Source organism: Gossypium hirsutum, chromosome D01 (assembly GCF_007990345.1).
Source record: "Gossypium hirsutum isolate 1008001.06 chromosome D01, Gossypium_hirsutum_v2.1, whole genome shotgun sequence".
Classification (NCBI taxonomy): domain Eukaryota; kingdom Viridiplantae; phylum Streptophyta; class Magnoliopsida; order Malvales; family Malvaceae; genus Gossypium; species Gossypium hirsutum.
In genome coordinates, this window is record NC_053437.1 from 24,921,936 (window position 1) to 24,936,573 (window position 14,638).

At 33.5% G+C, this 14,638-nt stretch overlaps 1 protein-coding gene and 1 long non-coding RNA gene across 3 annotated transcripts; both read left to right on the forward strand.

Moving 5' to 3' along the window:
- Nucleotides 1–168: 168 nt before the first annotated feature.
- LOC107921160 (uncharacterized) lies at nucleotides 169–2,412 on the forward strand. Its single transcript, XR_001690956.2, has 2 exons — nucleotides 169–585; nucleotides 1,948–2,412. It is a non-coding gene; the product is annotated as an uncharacterized lncRNA (long non-coding RNA).
- Nucleotides 2,413–4,028: 1,616 nt separating this feature from the next.
- On the forward strand, nucleotides 4,029–14,359 carry LOC107922198 (F-box protein At1g78280). Of its 2 annotated transcripts, XM_016852087.2 has the most exons (17): nucleotides 4,029–4,580; nucleotides 4,694–4,804; nucleotides 4,915–4,970; nucleotides 5,081–5,223; nucleotides 5,458–5,655; nucleotides 5,808–6,007; nucleotides 6,321–6,420; nucleotides 6,516–7,091; nucleotides 7,433–7,555; nucleotides 8,948–9,028; nucleotides 9,107–9,438; nucleotides 9,551–9,817; nucleotides 10,386–10,470; nucleotides 10,549–10,759; nucleotides 11,265–11,433; nucleotides 11,530–13,503; nucleotides 14,065–14,359. In XM_016852087.2, the coding sequence occupies exons 1-16, from the start codon at nucleotides 4,429–4,431 to the stop codon at nucleotides 11,693–11,695; spliced, it is 2,970 nt and encodes a 989-aa protein (XP_016707576.1). In that variant the 5' UTR covers nucleotides 4,029–4,428; the 3' UTR covers nucleotides 11,696–13,503; nucleotides 14,065–14,359. The 2 variants fall into 2 exon arrangements, with proteins under 2 accessions (XP_016707576.1, XP_016707577.1); XM_016852088.2 differs by lacking the exons at nucleotides 4,694–4,804; nucleotides 14,065–14,359 and having other exon boundaries at nucleotides 4,032–4,580; nucleotides 11,530–12,044.
- The last annotated feature ends 279 nt before the right edge of the window (nucleotides 14,360–14,638 follow it).

Sequence of the window (14,638 nt, forward strand, 5' to 3'; positions counted from 1 at the left end):
AGCTTCGAGAAGTTTCAGTTGAAGGGATAATGGAGCGAAATTGGACGATTAGGGGAGAGATGGAGTTAAATGATTGTAATTGACTTGAAAAAAATTTGTGTAACAATGACATAAAAAAATGATAATATGTATTAATTTAATTGATTGAGCCCATATCCCATGTGATGGAAATGGTCCATTAGTTTAAACATATAGATGAGATAGTGTCTAAAAGTTGGACTTTTATACAATGATATTCGGAGTTAAGCCCATATAGAGGAGATGGTTGTAACTTAGGCTACGTTCTTCATTGCTTAAGAGACGAACTTTTACTTGGAAAAGTCGAAAAGCAATGAAGAACAGCCTTCATTTGGTAGCAAATTCTCAGAAGCTGAGAAGTGTTTTTGGGTAGATGGAGAAGTAAAATTTTTTAGCTTTTCAACCAAAAACTGCTTTTGGCTGGTTCATTTACTTTTTTAGCCACACACGAACGTCCTTCTTTGCTCTCTGCTCTCTGCCCTCTGCTGGTTCTTTGCCCTCATCTCTGCCCTCTGCCAGTTCTTTGTTCTGCCCTCTGCCGGTTCTTTGTTCCTCTGCCCTCTGCCGGTGAGTTTATCTTTTTCTTCTCTTCTTCTCTTCTTCTGTATATTTTTATTTGTCTGGGATTGATTTTCGTAATTGATTGAAGATTGGATAGGAGATAAACCATTAAACCATTAAACCCAAGTTCAAGATTTTCCAGGATTTAGGATTTTCAACCCATGATGTTGCTGATATTGTAGCTAGTGATCCCTGGATTTTGACTAGAAGCGTGGATGATAGGATTGCACCTTCTATTTCCGATTTAAAGACTGTTTTAGGATCAAATGATGATGTTGTTAAGTTATTGAGAACTTCTGCTTGGTTTCTCAAATCTGATTTGCAAAAGACTATGATGCCTAATATAGAGCTCTTGAGAAATTGCGGGATTTGTTCGTCGCAAATTGTTTCATATGCGTTCAGCTTTCCTAGATTTTTCTTGTTTAAACCTGAGAACATTAAGCAGTTTGTTGAAAGGGCGGATGCCTTGGGGTTCGATAGGAAGTCAAATATGTTTCTTGCTGCTATTAGGATGTTGAGTTCAATGAGTAAAGAGAATTGGGAACTCAAATTGAAGTTTTTAGGAAATTGGGTTTCTCTGAAGATGATATCATGTCTACTTTTAGGAGGACACCACAGGTGTTTGCTGTATCTAAAAGGAAGATTAAGAAAGTCACTGACTTTTTGCTTAATAGAACGAATGTAGGTATTTCATTTATAATAAGCCACCCAATGGTGCTTATTTGCAGCCTTGAGCGTAGGCTGAAGCCTCGGTTACTGGTTATTGAGACTCTAGAAAGTAAGAATTCGCTAAGAAGGAAAGTTAGCATGACTACAATTTATAAGATGCCTGACAAGAAGTTCAGAGAGAAATACGTTGTTCCTTACTTAAAAGAGCTCGAGGAAGTATTCATGTCTATTGTGGGCACTTAATTGTTAATTGTATAGTTGAGGGCACATATCAAATCTTTGATGTACTTTGGGTTCATAATCTTGTATTTCTTCATGAAATTGGTTCTTTAAAGCAGTTTGTAAGATTTTACTTCGCAATAATCGAGTCTTATGTTGGATAAATCCAATATGGTCTCAATACAACAGACAACATTGTAGTTGATTGTTTTAGACTTTTAGTCATTGTTTCCAGTCTCTGTACTATGCACAATGCACATTCACTTGTGATGGTTCTTGTATTTGCTGATTTCTAATGTTATTTATATACTCACACCGATGGTTTTAGGGTGTGTGCTCGTACTGGTAATTGTTAGAAACTTTTCATTTTCTTGCCATTGAATATCTATTCTGATATGCCATAGTTTTGCATGTAAATGGTCATTTGCTACTGTAGGCAGGTTGCTAACCTTAAATGCATTTTGGATTGATCTTTTGCAGGTCACTGTAAATCATGTTTTTGATCAATTGCATGAGAACCAGTGTTTTGCGAAGCTGAAGTATTTTTAATAAGGAAATTGCATGTATCTTTCTTTTAAACAAATAGGAATGCAGATGGCTAGTGGACTGGGGCCTAGAGTTGTTCATAGTGCTTGTTTTTCAGCTTTGGGCTATTTTGCATTTGAGACTGCCAGGCTTGCGATTTTGCATCAGTATCTGGAGCACAAGGAGAAAGAGTTGTCCAAAATCAATGTTGCACCGGCTTGAGTTACAATTAGTGGTGATAATGCTAATTTTTTTTCACTGTTTTGTTAAATTTGTTTTGTTGCCATGTAGTGTAGTTCAAAGAAACTGATTTTTTGCATTGCATTTCTTGGTTAGAGTTTCATTTTTTTCAACTAATATATATCAATGTAAAATAATTTGATTAATGCACCAATGTATGAAGGACCTTATTCCATATTACCTCAGATTCAATATGCTACTGAATTTTACATTTTCTGTTTGTAATATCCGATACCATGCTTGCTAGTCCATGAACATTTGTAGATTTCATATCAATAATAGGTTAACATTTCTATGACTTCCAAGTTGACTGGGTAGTATTGGTACTTTTGTGGTCATCTCTTGTTCTAGTCTTTTAGATAAATTTTTATGGATTAGTGGCTTGTTATTGGTTTGGTGAATGATTAATAAATGATTGATGGTGCTCCATCGAGGGTGCTGTAAGTAATGTAGATTCCACCTCCATCACTATAAAGTTTTTTGCTCCAACTTAGGTGGAGATAATGCATCATATTGATTTAACTCACTTTATTGGCAATGGTCTGTAATTCTCTCTGATGAAAATGCCTATATGAAATCTATCATAGTTTTTCCTCTACAAAATTCCCTGTTAAGTTTTGCATGAAGACTGCTATGATAATCAAGCAACTATAACTTGCTCTTATGATGTTTTAGGTGTGGAATATTAAATTATCTAGAATCAAGAAAGGTACTTGTTAATTTATAAAAATCAGAAACTTATATATCTGTGCTAGAAAATACTAGTTGGTTTATAGTTATGTGAGTGAATGCATGAAAGAAATTTCCCCTGCTGCTGTTGGTGGATATTATACGTTCATCCCTTTAGAAACTCTATGGATTTAATTCTCCTTGCTTATCTATGGAGAAATGGCTTCTTTAAATTTCTATACGAGTTTACCTTCCTTAATTATTTCTCATGTGCATGATGGCTTTTTGCTGTCGATGTTTATTGGATAAAAGTAAGTAAAACATGAAACCTTTCTTTGGATGGATGGTGATCAAATACGAGAATTGGCATGACCTGAACATATGCTTTCTAGATATGCTTGTTTTGTATATAAATAAAGCCTAACATATAAAACCCAAATTGATAATTTATTTTTTTATGACATTTTAATTTTTCACCATTTAACATATAAAAAACCCAAATTGACATGTACATGTTAAGAATGGTAGAAGACAAGAAAATAGTATGTTGCATCTTAAGTTTTGTTGGATGTTTAAAGTTAAAAGTGTGGACAGGAGTCAATTGTGAACTGCTAATTGTTATCAATTGGCATCCCCATTAGTAACATTGTTTTAGTACATTTTAAAATAAAATACTACAAATATGTTAAAAGCATTAATTAAAAATTAAAAATAATTTTTAAAATAATATAATTATGTCAATATTTAATTACAAATATTTAATTATTATATTTAAAAATTTAAATATAGTTTATAATTCTAATTAAATTTAATAAATAATTAATATTAATTACTTAAAAATATTTAAAATTAATATTATATATTAAAATATTAACAATAAGTTATAATAAATTATTTTTTATATTTTTACTAAAATATCATAATATTAATTAATTTAAATATTATTTAAATACATATTTATTAGTTTATAAACCCATGTCTAAAATAAATATTTTATTTTTGTAAAGCAATTTTTAACCGCAATAACAAACACAAAAGCACTTCTTAAAGTACTAACAATACTTTTCTACTGTAGTTTTCAAAATCACCTTTTAAAACAGTTATTTTCCCTGATGATTGTCTGCTAATGTTATTTGCGTGAGTCTCCCCTTCTTTTTTTATATTCGATGGTGGAAACCTGATTCAACTGAAGATTGTTCCTATTTCCTTAGTTTGTATCTTAGGGTTTTTCGACCTCTTGCACTCTCTCTAGTACTACCCATATTATTTATCTTGTGCGAGACATCTTTCTCTGCTTGTGACTTTTCTTCCAATGGAAGTTATAAATTTTGATTAATATGTAGCATAGAAGGAAGGCTGCGACTAGCACACGGTAAAGAAAGCCCCCCAGAAAGCCTTATTAGACACGTGGCAACGCGCTCTGCGTTATTTCCAAGCAAAGTTGTTTAAAAGGCGACGAAACAAATCTATATCGCCTTTAATCTGTTTGCTTCGATCGATTCCCATATTCCCTCTGAACCCCCCCCAATGGAAAATTCTCATGAATCCCAGAGTTTGCATTTCAAAGACCGGCGCGTGGATGCCCTGGGCAACTTCAACCTCCTCCCCGATGAACTCATTTGTGCCATCTTAGATTACCTCACTCCTCGAGATATAGCTCGTCTCGCTTGTGTCAGCAGGTTTTTGTTTTTCTTTGCTCTCTTTTTATTCTTAATTTTTCCAATTCCCGTATTTCGCTTTTATATCTTCTTCTGTTTAATATATTTTTCTTATTTTGAGTTTGCATTTTTAGTGTTATGTATATATTCTGCAATGAAGAGCCGCTTTGGATGAGCCTTTGCCTCAAGAAAGTCAACGGTCCACTTCCATACAAAGGCTCTTGGAAAAAGACGACGTTGCATTTGTATTTTCATCTTTGCAACTGAAACTTAAATTTCCTATTTTCTTTTTGCTTCAATTTTGTATTTTAGTATATAATATCGCTGGCTTTTTTTTATAATTATTTTAATGCAGAGAGAATTTGCCGAATAAATATATAGACTATTGCCGAAAACCATTGCAGTTTGATGGTAAATAGCCTCACGTTTTTGTTTTTATGAAAATAAATTCTTTCTTTATTTAAATGATGGCATTGATTTGAGTGATTGTTAACATTTTTTTTGCGGGGGGGGGGGTGCAGGATTTCACTCTTTCTTCTTATACAAAAGATTATATAGGTGCCATACTACATTAGACGGGTTTTCTTTCGATGATGGAAATGTTGAAAGACAAAACGTTTTATCGAAGGAACAGTTTGATCGCGAATATGATAGGAAAAAACCGGTATGCTACATATATTTTATGTTTGTTTTCAGTAAATTGTGTTGAACTCACTGCTTCTGTCAATGATTGCTATGGTATCCCCTACATATTTGTCCTTTGTTGAGTATTTAAAAGAAATCTGTTGCATTATATCTGTAAATGTTGCACTCTTCATTAATGCCAGATATTATGAGTTAAGCAGCTGCATAACAATTTCTGCTTTTTGGATGGGGTTCTTGCTAATTCACATTCCAGGTTTTGCTCACTGGATTGGCCGAGTGTTGGCCCGCAAGGACTAATTGGACAATTGACAAACTACTGCTCAAATATGGAGATACAGCATTTAAGATCTCTCAAAGAACTGCTGGAAAAATTTCAATGAAATTCAAGGATTATGTATCATACATGAACGAACAGCATGATGAGGATCCTCTTTATATTTTTGATCACAAGGTGAGCTTAGGGTAGTCATAACATTCATACGTTTGTGTGTCTATTTATGTGCAAGTATGTGCTTGGCTTTTTTTTCCCTCTCCTTGGGGAGCGTGATGGAATAGTGGCCTCTTTAGAAAAACTTCAAAGTATTATGATTGTTTGTCGTGTAGTTTGGAGAATCTGCACCTGGGTTGTTGGAAGATTACAATGTGCCCCAAATATTTCAAGAAGACTTCTTTGATGTTCTAGATAGAGATAGTCGACCACCATTCAGATGGCTTATCATTGGGCCAGAGAGGTCTGGTGCCTCTTGGCATGTTGATCCAGCACTTACCAGCGCCTGGAATACTCTTCTATGTGGTCGTAAAAGGTATTTTTGAGATGTTACCTCTGTATTTATAAAATGCTTCCATGTGGTGATTTTGGATTTCACATTTTGTGCCTCCTGCTTAGTAACAGTAGAAGTCTGTTTGTGGAGCTCATTTAGGAATATCCAACAGCTTCATTAAATTTTATCTTTTATTGATTTCATTTGACCTTATTCTAGTGCTCTGGTTATTAGTGTATGGTTTACTATAAACTGCCTGATAACTGAATTTGGCTGCATAAGGTTGTCTTTTTTGTTTCTTCACTATGGCTGAAAAGCTGATATCCAGGATGTCATTTGTCAATTTTTTGGGCAGGTGGGCGTTGTATCCTCCTGGAAGAGTTCCTTTTGGCGTTACAGTGCATGTAAATGATGAAGATGGTGATGTCAACATTGATACTCCATCATCATTACAGGTAATCTAAACTATGGTCCTTTGCTTGATCTCCTAGTTCTTGTCACATTTCTTGGGATTACTTTTGTTGAATCTCCTTTTTCTTTTTGTGTACAGTGGTGGCTAGATTATTATCCACTTCTTGCTGATGAAGACAAGCCAATTGAGTGTACTCAGCTACCTGGGGAGACGATATTTGTTCCAAGTGGATGGTGGCACTGTGTCCTGAATTTGGAAACAACTGTTGCAGTGACACAAAATTTTGTAAATCCAAGGAACTTCGAATTTGTATGTCTAGATATGGCTCCAGGATTCCAACATAAAGGAGTTTGTCGTGTTGGATTACTTGCTGTTGATGGAGGCTGTTTAGTGAACATGGAGAAAAACATGTCCTGTGACAAAGACAATTTTAATAATTCAGACCTGACTAGGAAAGAGAAGCGGGTCAAAATTCTAAGATCCCAAGAGAGTGAAAATCATGAAGAAACAGCTAATGCTGCTTCTAGAAGATATAATTTATGGAAACATGGTTTTTCTTATGATATAAATTACTTGACCATGTTTTTGGATAGAGAAAAGGACCACTATACTTCTCCATGGAGCTCGGGCAATTGCATAGGGCCGCGAGAAATGAGGGAATGGCTTTCCAGGCTTTGGGTTGGAAAACCGAGAATGAGAGAGCTGATTTGGAAGGTATTTCACATTTTTAACAAAAGTGTCTTCATCCCACCAATCCAGTCTATTTCTTTTACTTCAATTTCTCTTCCTATGCATGAGTTGCCTAAGAAAATTTTAATAGGTTCCCATATGTTTTAAGAGAGATGAACTAGGCATATTCCAAAAAGGGTATTCTCAGAAACAAATTGCAAATAGTTGAAAAAGAGAAATAGCAGATCATATAGGTTGTTTAGAAGATTTGCATGATCGTGAGCTCCTTTCCCTACATATTTGAATTATCATGGCTGGATGGCTTCTTCTCTCTGGTAATTGCTTCTTCTATTATTATTATTTAATTTCTTCTCTAATTGTCTTAGGGAGCATGTCTTGCAATAAACGCAGACAAATGGTTGGAGTGCTTGGGGAAAATCTGCTCATTTCACAATTTGCCTTTTCCCAATGATGATGAGAAGCTTCCTGTGGGAACAGGCAGCAATCCTGTGAGTTCTTTTTTTTTTTTTTGTCATTTTTCGTTCCTCACTTAACTGCTGTTTTCTTTTAAATATTTGGAGTTAAAGGGAACTGATTGTGAGAAATCATTTCAAGGTTACTACAGAACTTGTCATCATTACCTTGTGGGATAGGCATGATTTCCGCTAATGTCATAATCAATGGTGGAACCTACACACAAAAGAGAAAAAAAAAGAGCATTTCCCTTGATGGCCCCCAAAATTTTTTTTTTAATTTCCCTTGATACATGTATATTTATATACTAAATAAAATGAAATTGGCACCATCATCTAAACTCTTTATATATGTATATAACTTAAATTTATGCATTATACTAAAAGAAATTAAACATACATTGTTATTTATCTTTCCGTTTTATCTCCAATCATTAATCACAAACTCTTCAAAATAATCGTTTTATCATAAATTTCAAGTCAAAATCATCTAATATCATAAATGTCAAGTCACGATCATCTAAACTTTAATTTCTCTAAATATTAGTTTTCTCTACTGACTTGAACCAATAGTGTTGAAATGTCAAAAAATATTTTCCTAGCTTTGCTCTCTTGTACTTGTCTTCTATTTTCAATTCCAAATCCACAACTTTCGTTGAAGTTTTAGAATTAATGTAAAAGTTTGTGTTGATTGATTCGTAAGTGGTCAAGAAGAAAAAGATTGTGGATTTGTTGGTGGTTGTTATTGGTTGATAATTCATTTTACTTCTATTATTATGGTTTCTTTTCTCTAAACATGTTTAATAAGTTCTAGATAAATTTCCCCCTCTTTTATACTCCTTTTATTGCTTATGTTACTCTACGATGAGGTGCTTTTGTTCTTATGAAATGGGTATTTGCTAAATTATTGTTAAAAAAATATGCCCAAAGATTTGAGTTTCTTGCAAATAATATGGTTGTTATCAAAAGAAAGATTTCTAAGTGTTTTTTATACATTTATTTATGAATCAATAAAAGTTATAGTTTTATATGTTCTTTGTTTTATTAGTATAGTACTTGTTTATATTTTCTTATATTGGTAAAACATGATAAGATATCTTAATTAATTATATTATATAAACAATATATAAATTTAGTCTTATGGTCGGTCCCCTCTAAACTCAATGCCAAGATCCACCGCCGGTCACAATACTCATTTCCATTGGACACATTTACTTTGACATAACTTCTCAGTACTTGATAAGGAGTCCTAAAGAATGAAAAATGATTTCCATATTTGATCTGAGTGCTTGCTGATATGAACTTTGATGTTAAAGGATCTGATCTCTATGTCAATTTTTTATGAGTAACAGGTTTTATAAATCAATCATTTTATTACCACAGATTTCTTTGTAGTTCTGATTGATTGTTCTAATTCTTATGCAACAGGTTTATGTCATGGATGAATATGTGGTTAAAATCTTTGTTGAAGGAGGGCTGGAAGCTTCAATACTTGGTTTAGGCACTGAGGTAGGTGTATATGCTAATTTATACTCTTCGTCCATGGAATCTTTTAAATGCTGTAACTTTTTGTTTCTTTCTGTGAAGCTTGAATTCTACAACACTCTTTGTGAAGTTGATTCCCCTCTGAAAAACTACATTCCTACTGTATTGGCTAGTGGGATTCTGCACTTGGAAAATGGATCTTTCGAAATCGATTCTTGGGATGGTAAAAAAGTTCCTGATGTGCTTGCAAAGTGCAATTTGATTCCAGAAACGGGAAAAGGTGACGTTTTCCCCTTTGGTATACAGAGCAAGAAACTGTTCGAATATAGAAAAGCTGGATTACCAGAATCTGGACCAGACAGTTCAGCTGGATCAAATAGTATCTGGCCTTATCTTATAACAAAGCGTTGCAAAGGAAAGATTTATGCTGAGTTGTAAGTATTCTTAATTTTACAATGTCTTACTTTGGATTTTAACTTCTAGAACAAGAGGTGGCAAAAGTAGAATTGGTGTAATTATTAATCTTCTATTTATTTTCTATTGCAGAAGAGATGAACTATCATGGGAAGATGTGCTTAACTTAGCTTCCTTTTTAGGAGAGCAACTGCAAAACCTTCATAGTTTACCCCATCCTTCCTTGGGAAATTCATCTCTTTCAGTTGTTGAACAGAAAAAAGAGTTTTCTTTTGCCAATGGCATGGACATCGACGTTGCCTGCAACGAGTTAGATATTCACATTCCAGCTGAATGGGAAATCTTCGTGAGAACTCTAAGCCAGAAGAAGAAGGATGTTTCCAGCCGCTTGAATAAATGGTATACTATCTAGTTTGGGAATGAAGTTTGTTGATCAACTTTGACACCTTTAGTGATTCTATTGAAAATATGTTGGAAAGAGATTTTCCTTCTATTTCTTTTCTCCTAGTTGCCGTCAATGATCTCATGTTTATTTCATTGTGTCTGCACCCTGTATCTGTTCTCATTTGAAAACATTACATGTTTCAGTGTTCTTCAGAGTGATACCAACTGTGCTGACCTTGACTCATCGTTTTATACTGCTATTCAGCCAAAAGCTTGTTTTTTTGCCATGGTTAATCTTTGGTTTCTATGGAACTCATTGCCGCCTCTTGTATATAATGGGAATTTTTTGTTGCCATTTTATTTTGGAATATTTCAAGATCAGTTATCTTAAAACTGCAAGTTTGGTATTCTGTTCTGCCATGTCATCATTCCATGATAGCGTTCCCATAGTATGCGATGGGCATAACACTTTCTCAGATAAAGATTTCTTTTTTTTTCCCTTTCTTTAAGCTTCTTTGTTTATTTACTTTATCATAGCATTCAATTATTAGTTGCCTCTGAAATTCTACTGTCCGAATTGTAGGGGGGTGCCAGTTCCTGAAAAGCTGATGGAGAAAATTGATGGATACCTCCCTGATGATTTTCTGAAGCTGCTTTTTATATCTGAGGTTTTTCATAGTCCTACTATCTTTGTCTTTTTTCTCTTTTCTCTATCAGCTGTACCTGACGCTATTCATTATTAATAGCAAAATGGCATGAAAAGAGCTCTAAAGCCTTTGTCATGGATACACTCGGATATTATGGATGATAATGTTTACTTGGAACCATGCTGTACATTTGGCTCAAATGAAATTGCTGCCTTGACGGATAACGGTTCAGTGAATGGGCATAATAATGGTGGAGAAGTGAAATCTTGGCGCCCTAATTACATCATTGATTTCAGCGATCTTTCTATAGGTCAGTGCATTTTCTTTCTCATTTCGTGTTGCTATAAATAACGCTGTTTTGGTTTATAAATCATTCATCTCCAAGCCATATGATATTGCTTATGAAATCTTCAAAACCATATGATCTTGCTTTATATCTATTTAACCTAAGCAACTTTCCTGTATTTTAGAACAAACTGAAGTTCATCTTTTTCTAGAAGACGTGTTTTTTGTGGTTTTCTTTGAAATTTCTCATGTTAAAAGGAGTAAACAATTGGAGTAGTGAAACAATGAGTAAATATGTTACTTTGACTCTATTTTTCTCGAAGAGCCTAAGTCCGACATTCTCATCTGACTCATATCTTGACATGACTATGGGGATAATGACCATCTAAAGAACTTCTAAATATGTGGAAAACTTTAAAAAGTTTGAACATACTTGTGTTGGACGTATGCTTGTATCTAGCATAAATGGTTTTTACTTGTAAGTAGAGAAATTCAACATCCACCACCTTGAATTCAATTTCATTTTTCAGGCGATCCCCTATATGACGTGATACCAATACATTTAGATGTTTTTAGAGGCAATTCTTCTCTCCTTAAGCAGTTTCTACAATGCTATAAACTTCCTTTGATGCAAAAAACACCAGAGAACAGATCAATCACTGCTAATGACAAGTTCAGACGACTTTCATACCAAGCTATGTAAGTAGTAACGAGTAGTTTTTTTCTTCGATGTTAATTTCGCCATGCTTGTCAGTTTCCAGTGCCAAAAATTCATCTGGTTATTTGTATTTGCAGGTGCTACTGTATTTTGCATGATGAGAATGTCTTGGGTGCTATATTTAGTCTATGGACTGAACTTCAAACAGCAGAAACATGGGAAGAAGTTGAGCAAATGGTTTGGGGAGAATTAAATAACTATCAAGGCGTTGCCTGTCATGTTACTCCCACTCCAAATTTATAACGGATCATGCACATACTTGTGTTTGACATTTAACCCAAGTCTCGTGCACTAGGAATCAAATTGCATTTTGTTCTCTTTTAAAAAAATAAGCAAATTAAATTTTGTACATTAGATTTGCAAGAACTGATCGTTTTGTTAAAAGTTTTGTTCATTTTTATTGTTAGAAACTGTTTTATGCACATTAGTAAGCAGTATATGTAGCATGTCACATGTCATTATATTGTTATTCCGTTAGTTGTGTATATATTGATGAAACTTTTAATAGAAAAGATTAAATTTAATCAAATGTATAAGGATTAATTTGTCTATTTTTTAAGTAGAGAGTCAAAATAGACTCTAACTTGTGGTATGGGGTATTGATTCCTTATTATTCAAATTATTTTGATGGTCTTTGGTTTTACTTAAAGCTGATCTTCATTCATACATATATATGCACATATATATTAACCCTTTTTTCTTGTGACATTACTTATAGCCAGATTGGGAAAGTTTGCTTATTGTTGAGTTCCTTTATCTAAACTCTTATTTCTGTACCGTTAACTGATACATCCTCAAGTTAAGTTTTTGTTGTGCTGGTAGTTTTAAACAAATGCAAAATACAAGGATATGAAAGTTCGGTCAATCATTACTTCCCACAATCACCAGCTGCGAATTAATAATTTTGGTGATTTGCGTATTTTTCATCTATAATATATTTGAGGAGATTAAATGAGTTAGATTTCAAAAGTATTTTTATTTTAAAAGTAACAAATTTTATTGCAAGGATATTTATGTTTTTCAATATTTTTATAATTTTTTAAATTTAGCAGTTAAAATGAAAACAAGCTCAAAATGGATAAATAGTTGATAGAAAGATATTTTGAATGCGAATTTGATTATAGGTATTGGCATTTGTTTTATATATTCACCTACAACATGAGTGACATTTTATTTAGAATAATACGGACTCTCATAAATAAATAAAAAAAGAAAAAAAGAGTAATCATTTAGAAGATATAAACTTAACTTGAACTTAAAAAAAAAAAGAATAATTAAACAGTTGTTTTTTTCTATTTAATTTGGTAAGCACGATTTCAAAACCTTTCTTTAGGGGACGAAAAACGCACTTCAAAATTACTCTGAAACACCTCCTAATAAAGTATTCTATTTAAGAAATCACTTAAAAACTATGACTCATCCTCACACATGTCATCATCTAAAATATACTAGCATGTGATTATAGCAAATCACATTACAAGATAAAAACATGAAACAAAAATAGGTAAGATAAGGCCACTAATTAAACCTTATGGCCAACACCACATGCTCCAGGGACCATGCCAAAATAATTACACTTTAATACAAGACTTGCAAGTAGCAATGAAACTAACTTACATACAAAAAAGACCTAGACTCTCTAATACATGCCACTACAGGTATGAATCTTATTTAGAGTCTGTTTGATTGGCGGAATTGATTTTCCGAAAAATCAATTACAAGTTTTTCAGTGTTTGATTGGCGGAAAATGATTTCCTATTGTAAAATATTTTACAAAACACAGGAAAAGGAGTTCTTGTTTTAGGAAAATGTCTTACCGTTTTGAATTCGGTAAGACATTTTCCGGAAAATGACCCATTCTTCTCCCCTTTCCCCTTCTCCTTCCCTTTCCCCAACCCCTTCCCTTTCCTGTTTCGAAGCCTACAATCGCCTCCAAGCCATGGCAGTGGCCTTCGAAGAGAAGTTGCCGATTCCCGAAAATTGTAGCCCTTGGCAGTCAATCTGATGGAAAAAGCTCTCTCCTTGAAGCTTTGCTTGGATTCCGTTTCAATGTGCGTGAAATTGAAATGGGTACTCGTCAACCTCTCATTTTGCAGATGGTTCATTACTGTTCTGCACTTGAGCCTCGTTGTCGCTTTCAAGTGATTTTTGCTTTTAGAGTTGGGTGCTTTTGGTTTAATAACTTTATTTGTAGGGGGTTTGTTTTTATGTTTCTATTTAAAGTTTTTTATTGATTTTTTTATATGCTGAATCGGGCTTTTATCTGTGTTTATTTAATTTATATGAAGTAATAACTGGATTTTGGATGGAAGAATTTCAAATTGTATAATCAAAAGAAATATTTAGAACCTATGATCGAAAAATTTAAGGCTTTTTCTTTATAATAAATTAGACGGATCAATTTTGTTAAATATCGATAATGTATCTATTTACCAAGGATTTATTTTGTTTTAGATCTGAATAATCTTAAACTATAGGGTTAATGTTTGCTAGAAAAATGTTTTTTTCTGTAACATCTGGGTGTTCATTGAGTAAATGCTCCATTTGAGCAGCTTCCTATGTTTGCATTGTCTTCTTTTTTGTTGATACTTAAAATTGACAATTGAAAACAGGAAGAAGATTCTAAAGAATATGGAAGTCCAGTTGTTTCAGCATCAACAATTGCGGATGTCATAAAATCAAGAACCGAGGCACTCCTGAAGAAGACTAAAACTTCAGTTTCTCCTAAGCCAATTGTAATGAGAGCTGAATTTGCACACTGTCCTAACCTCACCATCATTGATACCCCAGGATTTGATCTAAAGGTAGCTTGCTGGCTCATCTGAAAAAGGAAAATTCAGACTTGGATTAATTGAAATCTTTGTAGCAAAATGATATTATTAATGAATCATATTATATTGATTGAAATATTTTGTTGCAATGCAGCATGTTTGACACTATAAAAAGCTAGTTCATCTACCATTTTTTGTTGTTTGAAGTCTGAACTTTAGGGGTAAATGTGAAGATTCTAACTGTGTAAAGTTTCATGCCTCTTAAGGTGCCATTGGCTCGCATGCAGCTTCTGATGTATGAACTATTTTAAGGCTTGAGTTAGCATCTTCCATCCTTTGTAGGCAATAAAAGTTTGTTTCTACCATACTGTAGTGAGAAGAAACCTGTATAACTTATTTACTGATGATATTTGTT

Coding starts and splice junctions, on each gene's coding strand:
- LOC107922198 (XM_016852087.2), top strand. CDS start 4,429: ATGGAAAATTCTCATGAATCCCAGAGTTTGCATTTCAAAGACCGGCGC. Junction 4,971..5,080: donor AAAACCATTGCAGTTTGATG/GTAAATAGCCTC, acceptor GGGGGGGTGCAG/GATTTCACTCTTTCTTCTTA. Junction 6,008..6,320: donor CTTCTATGTGGTCGTAAAAG/GTATTTTTGAGA, acceptor TTTTTTGGGCAG/GTGGGCGTTGTATCCTCCTG.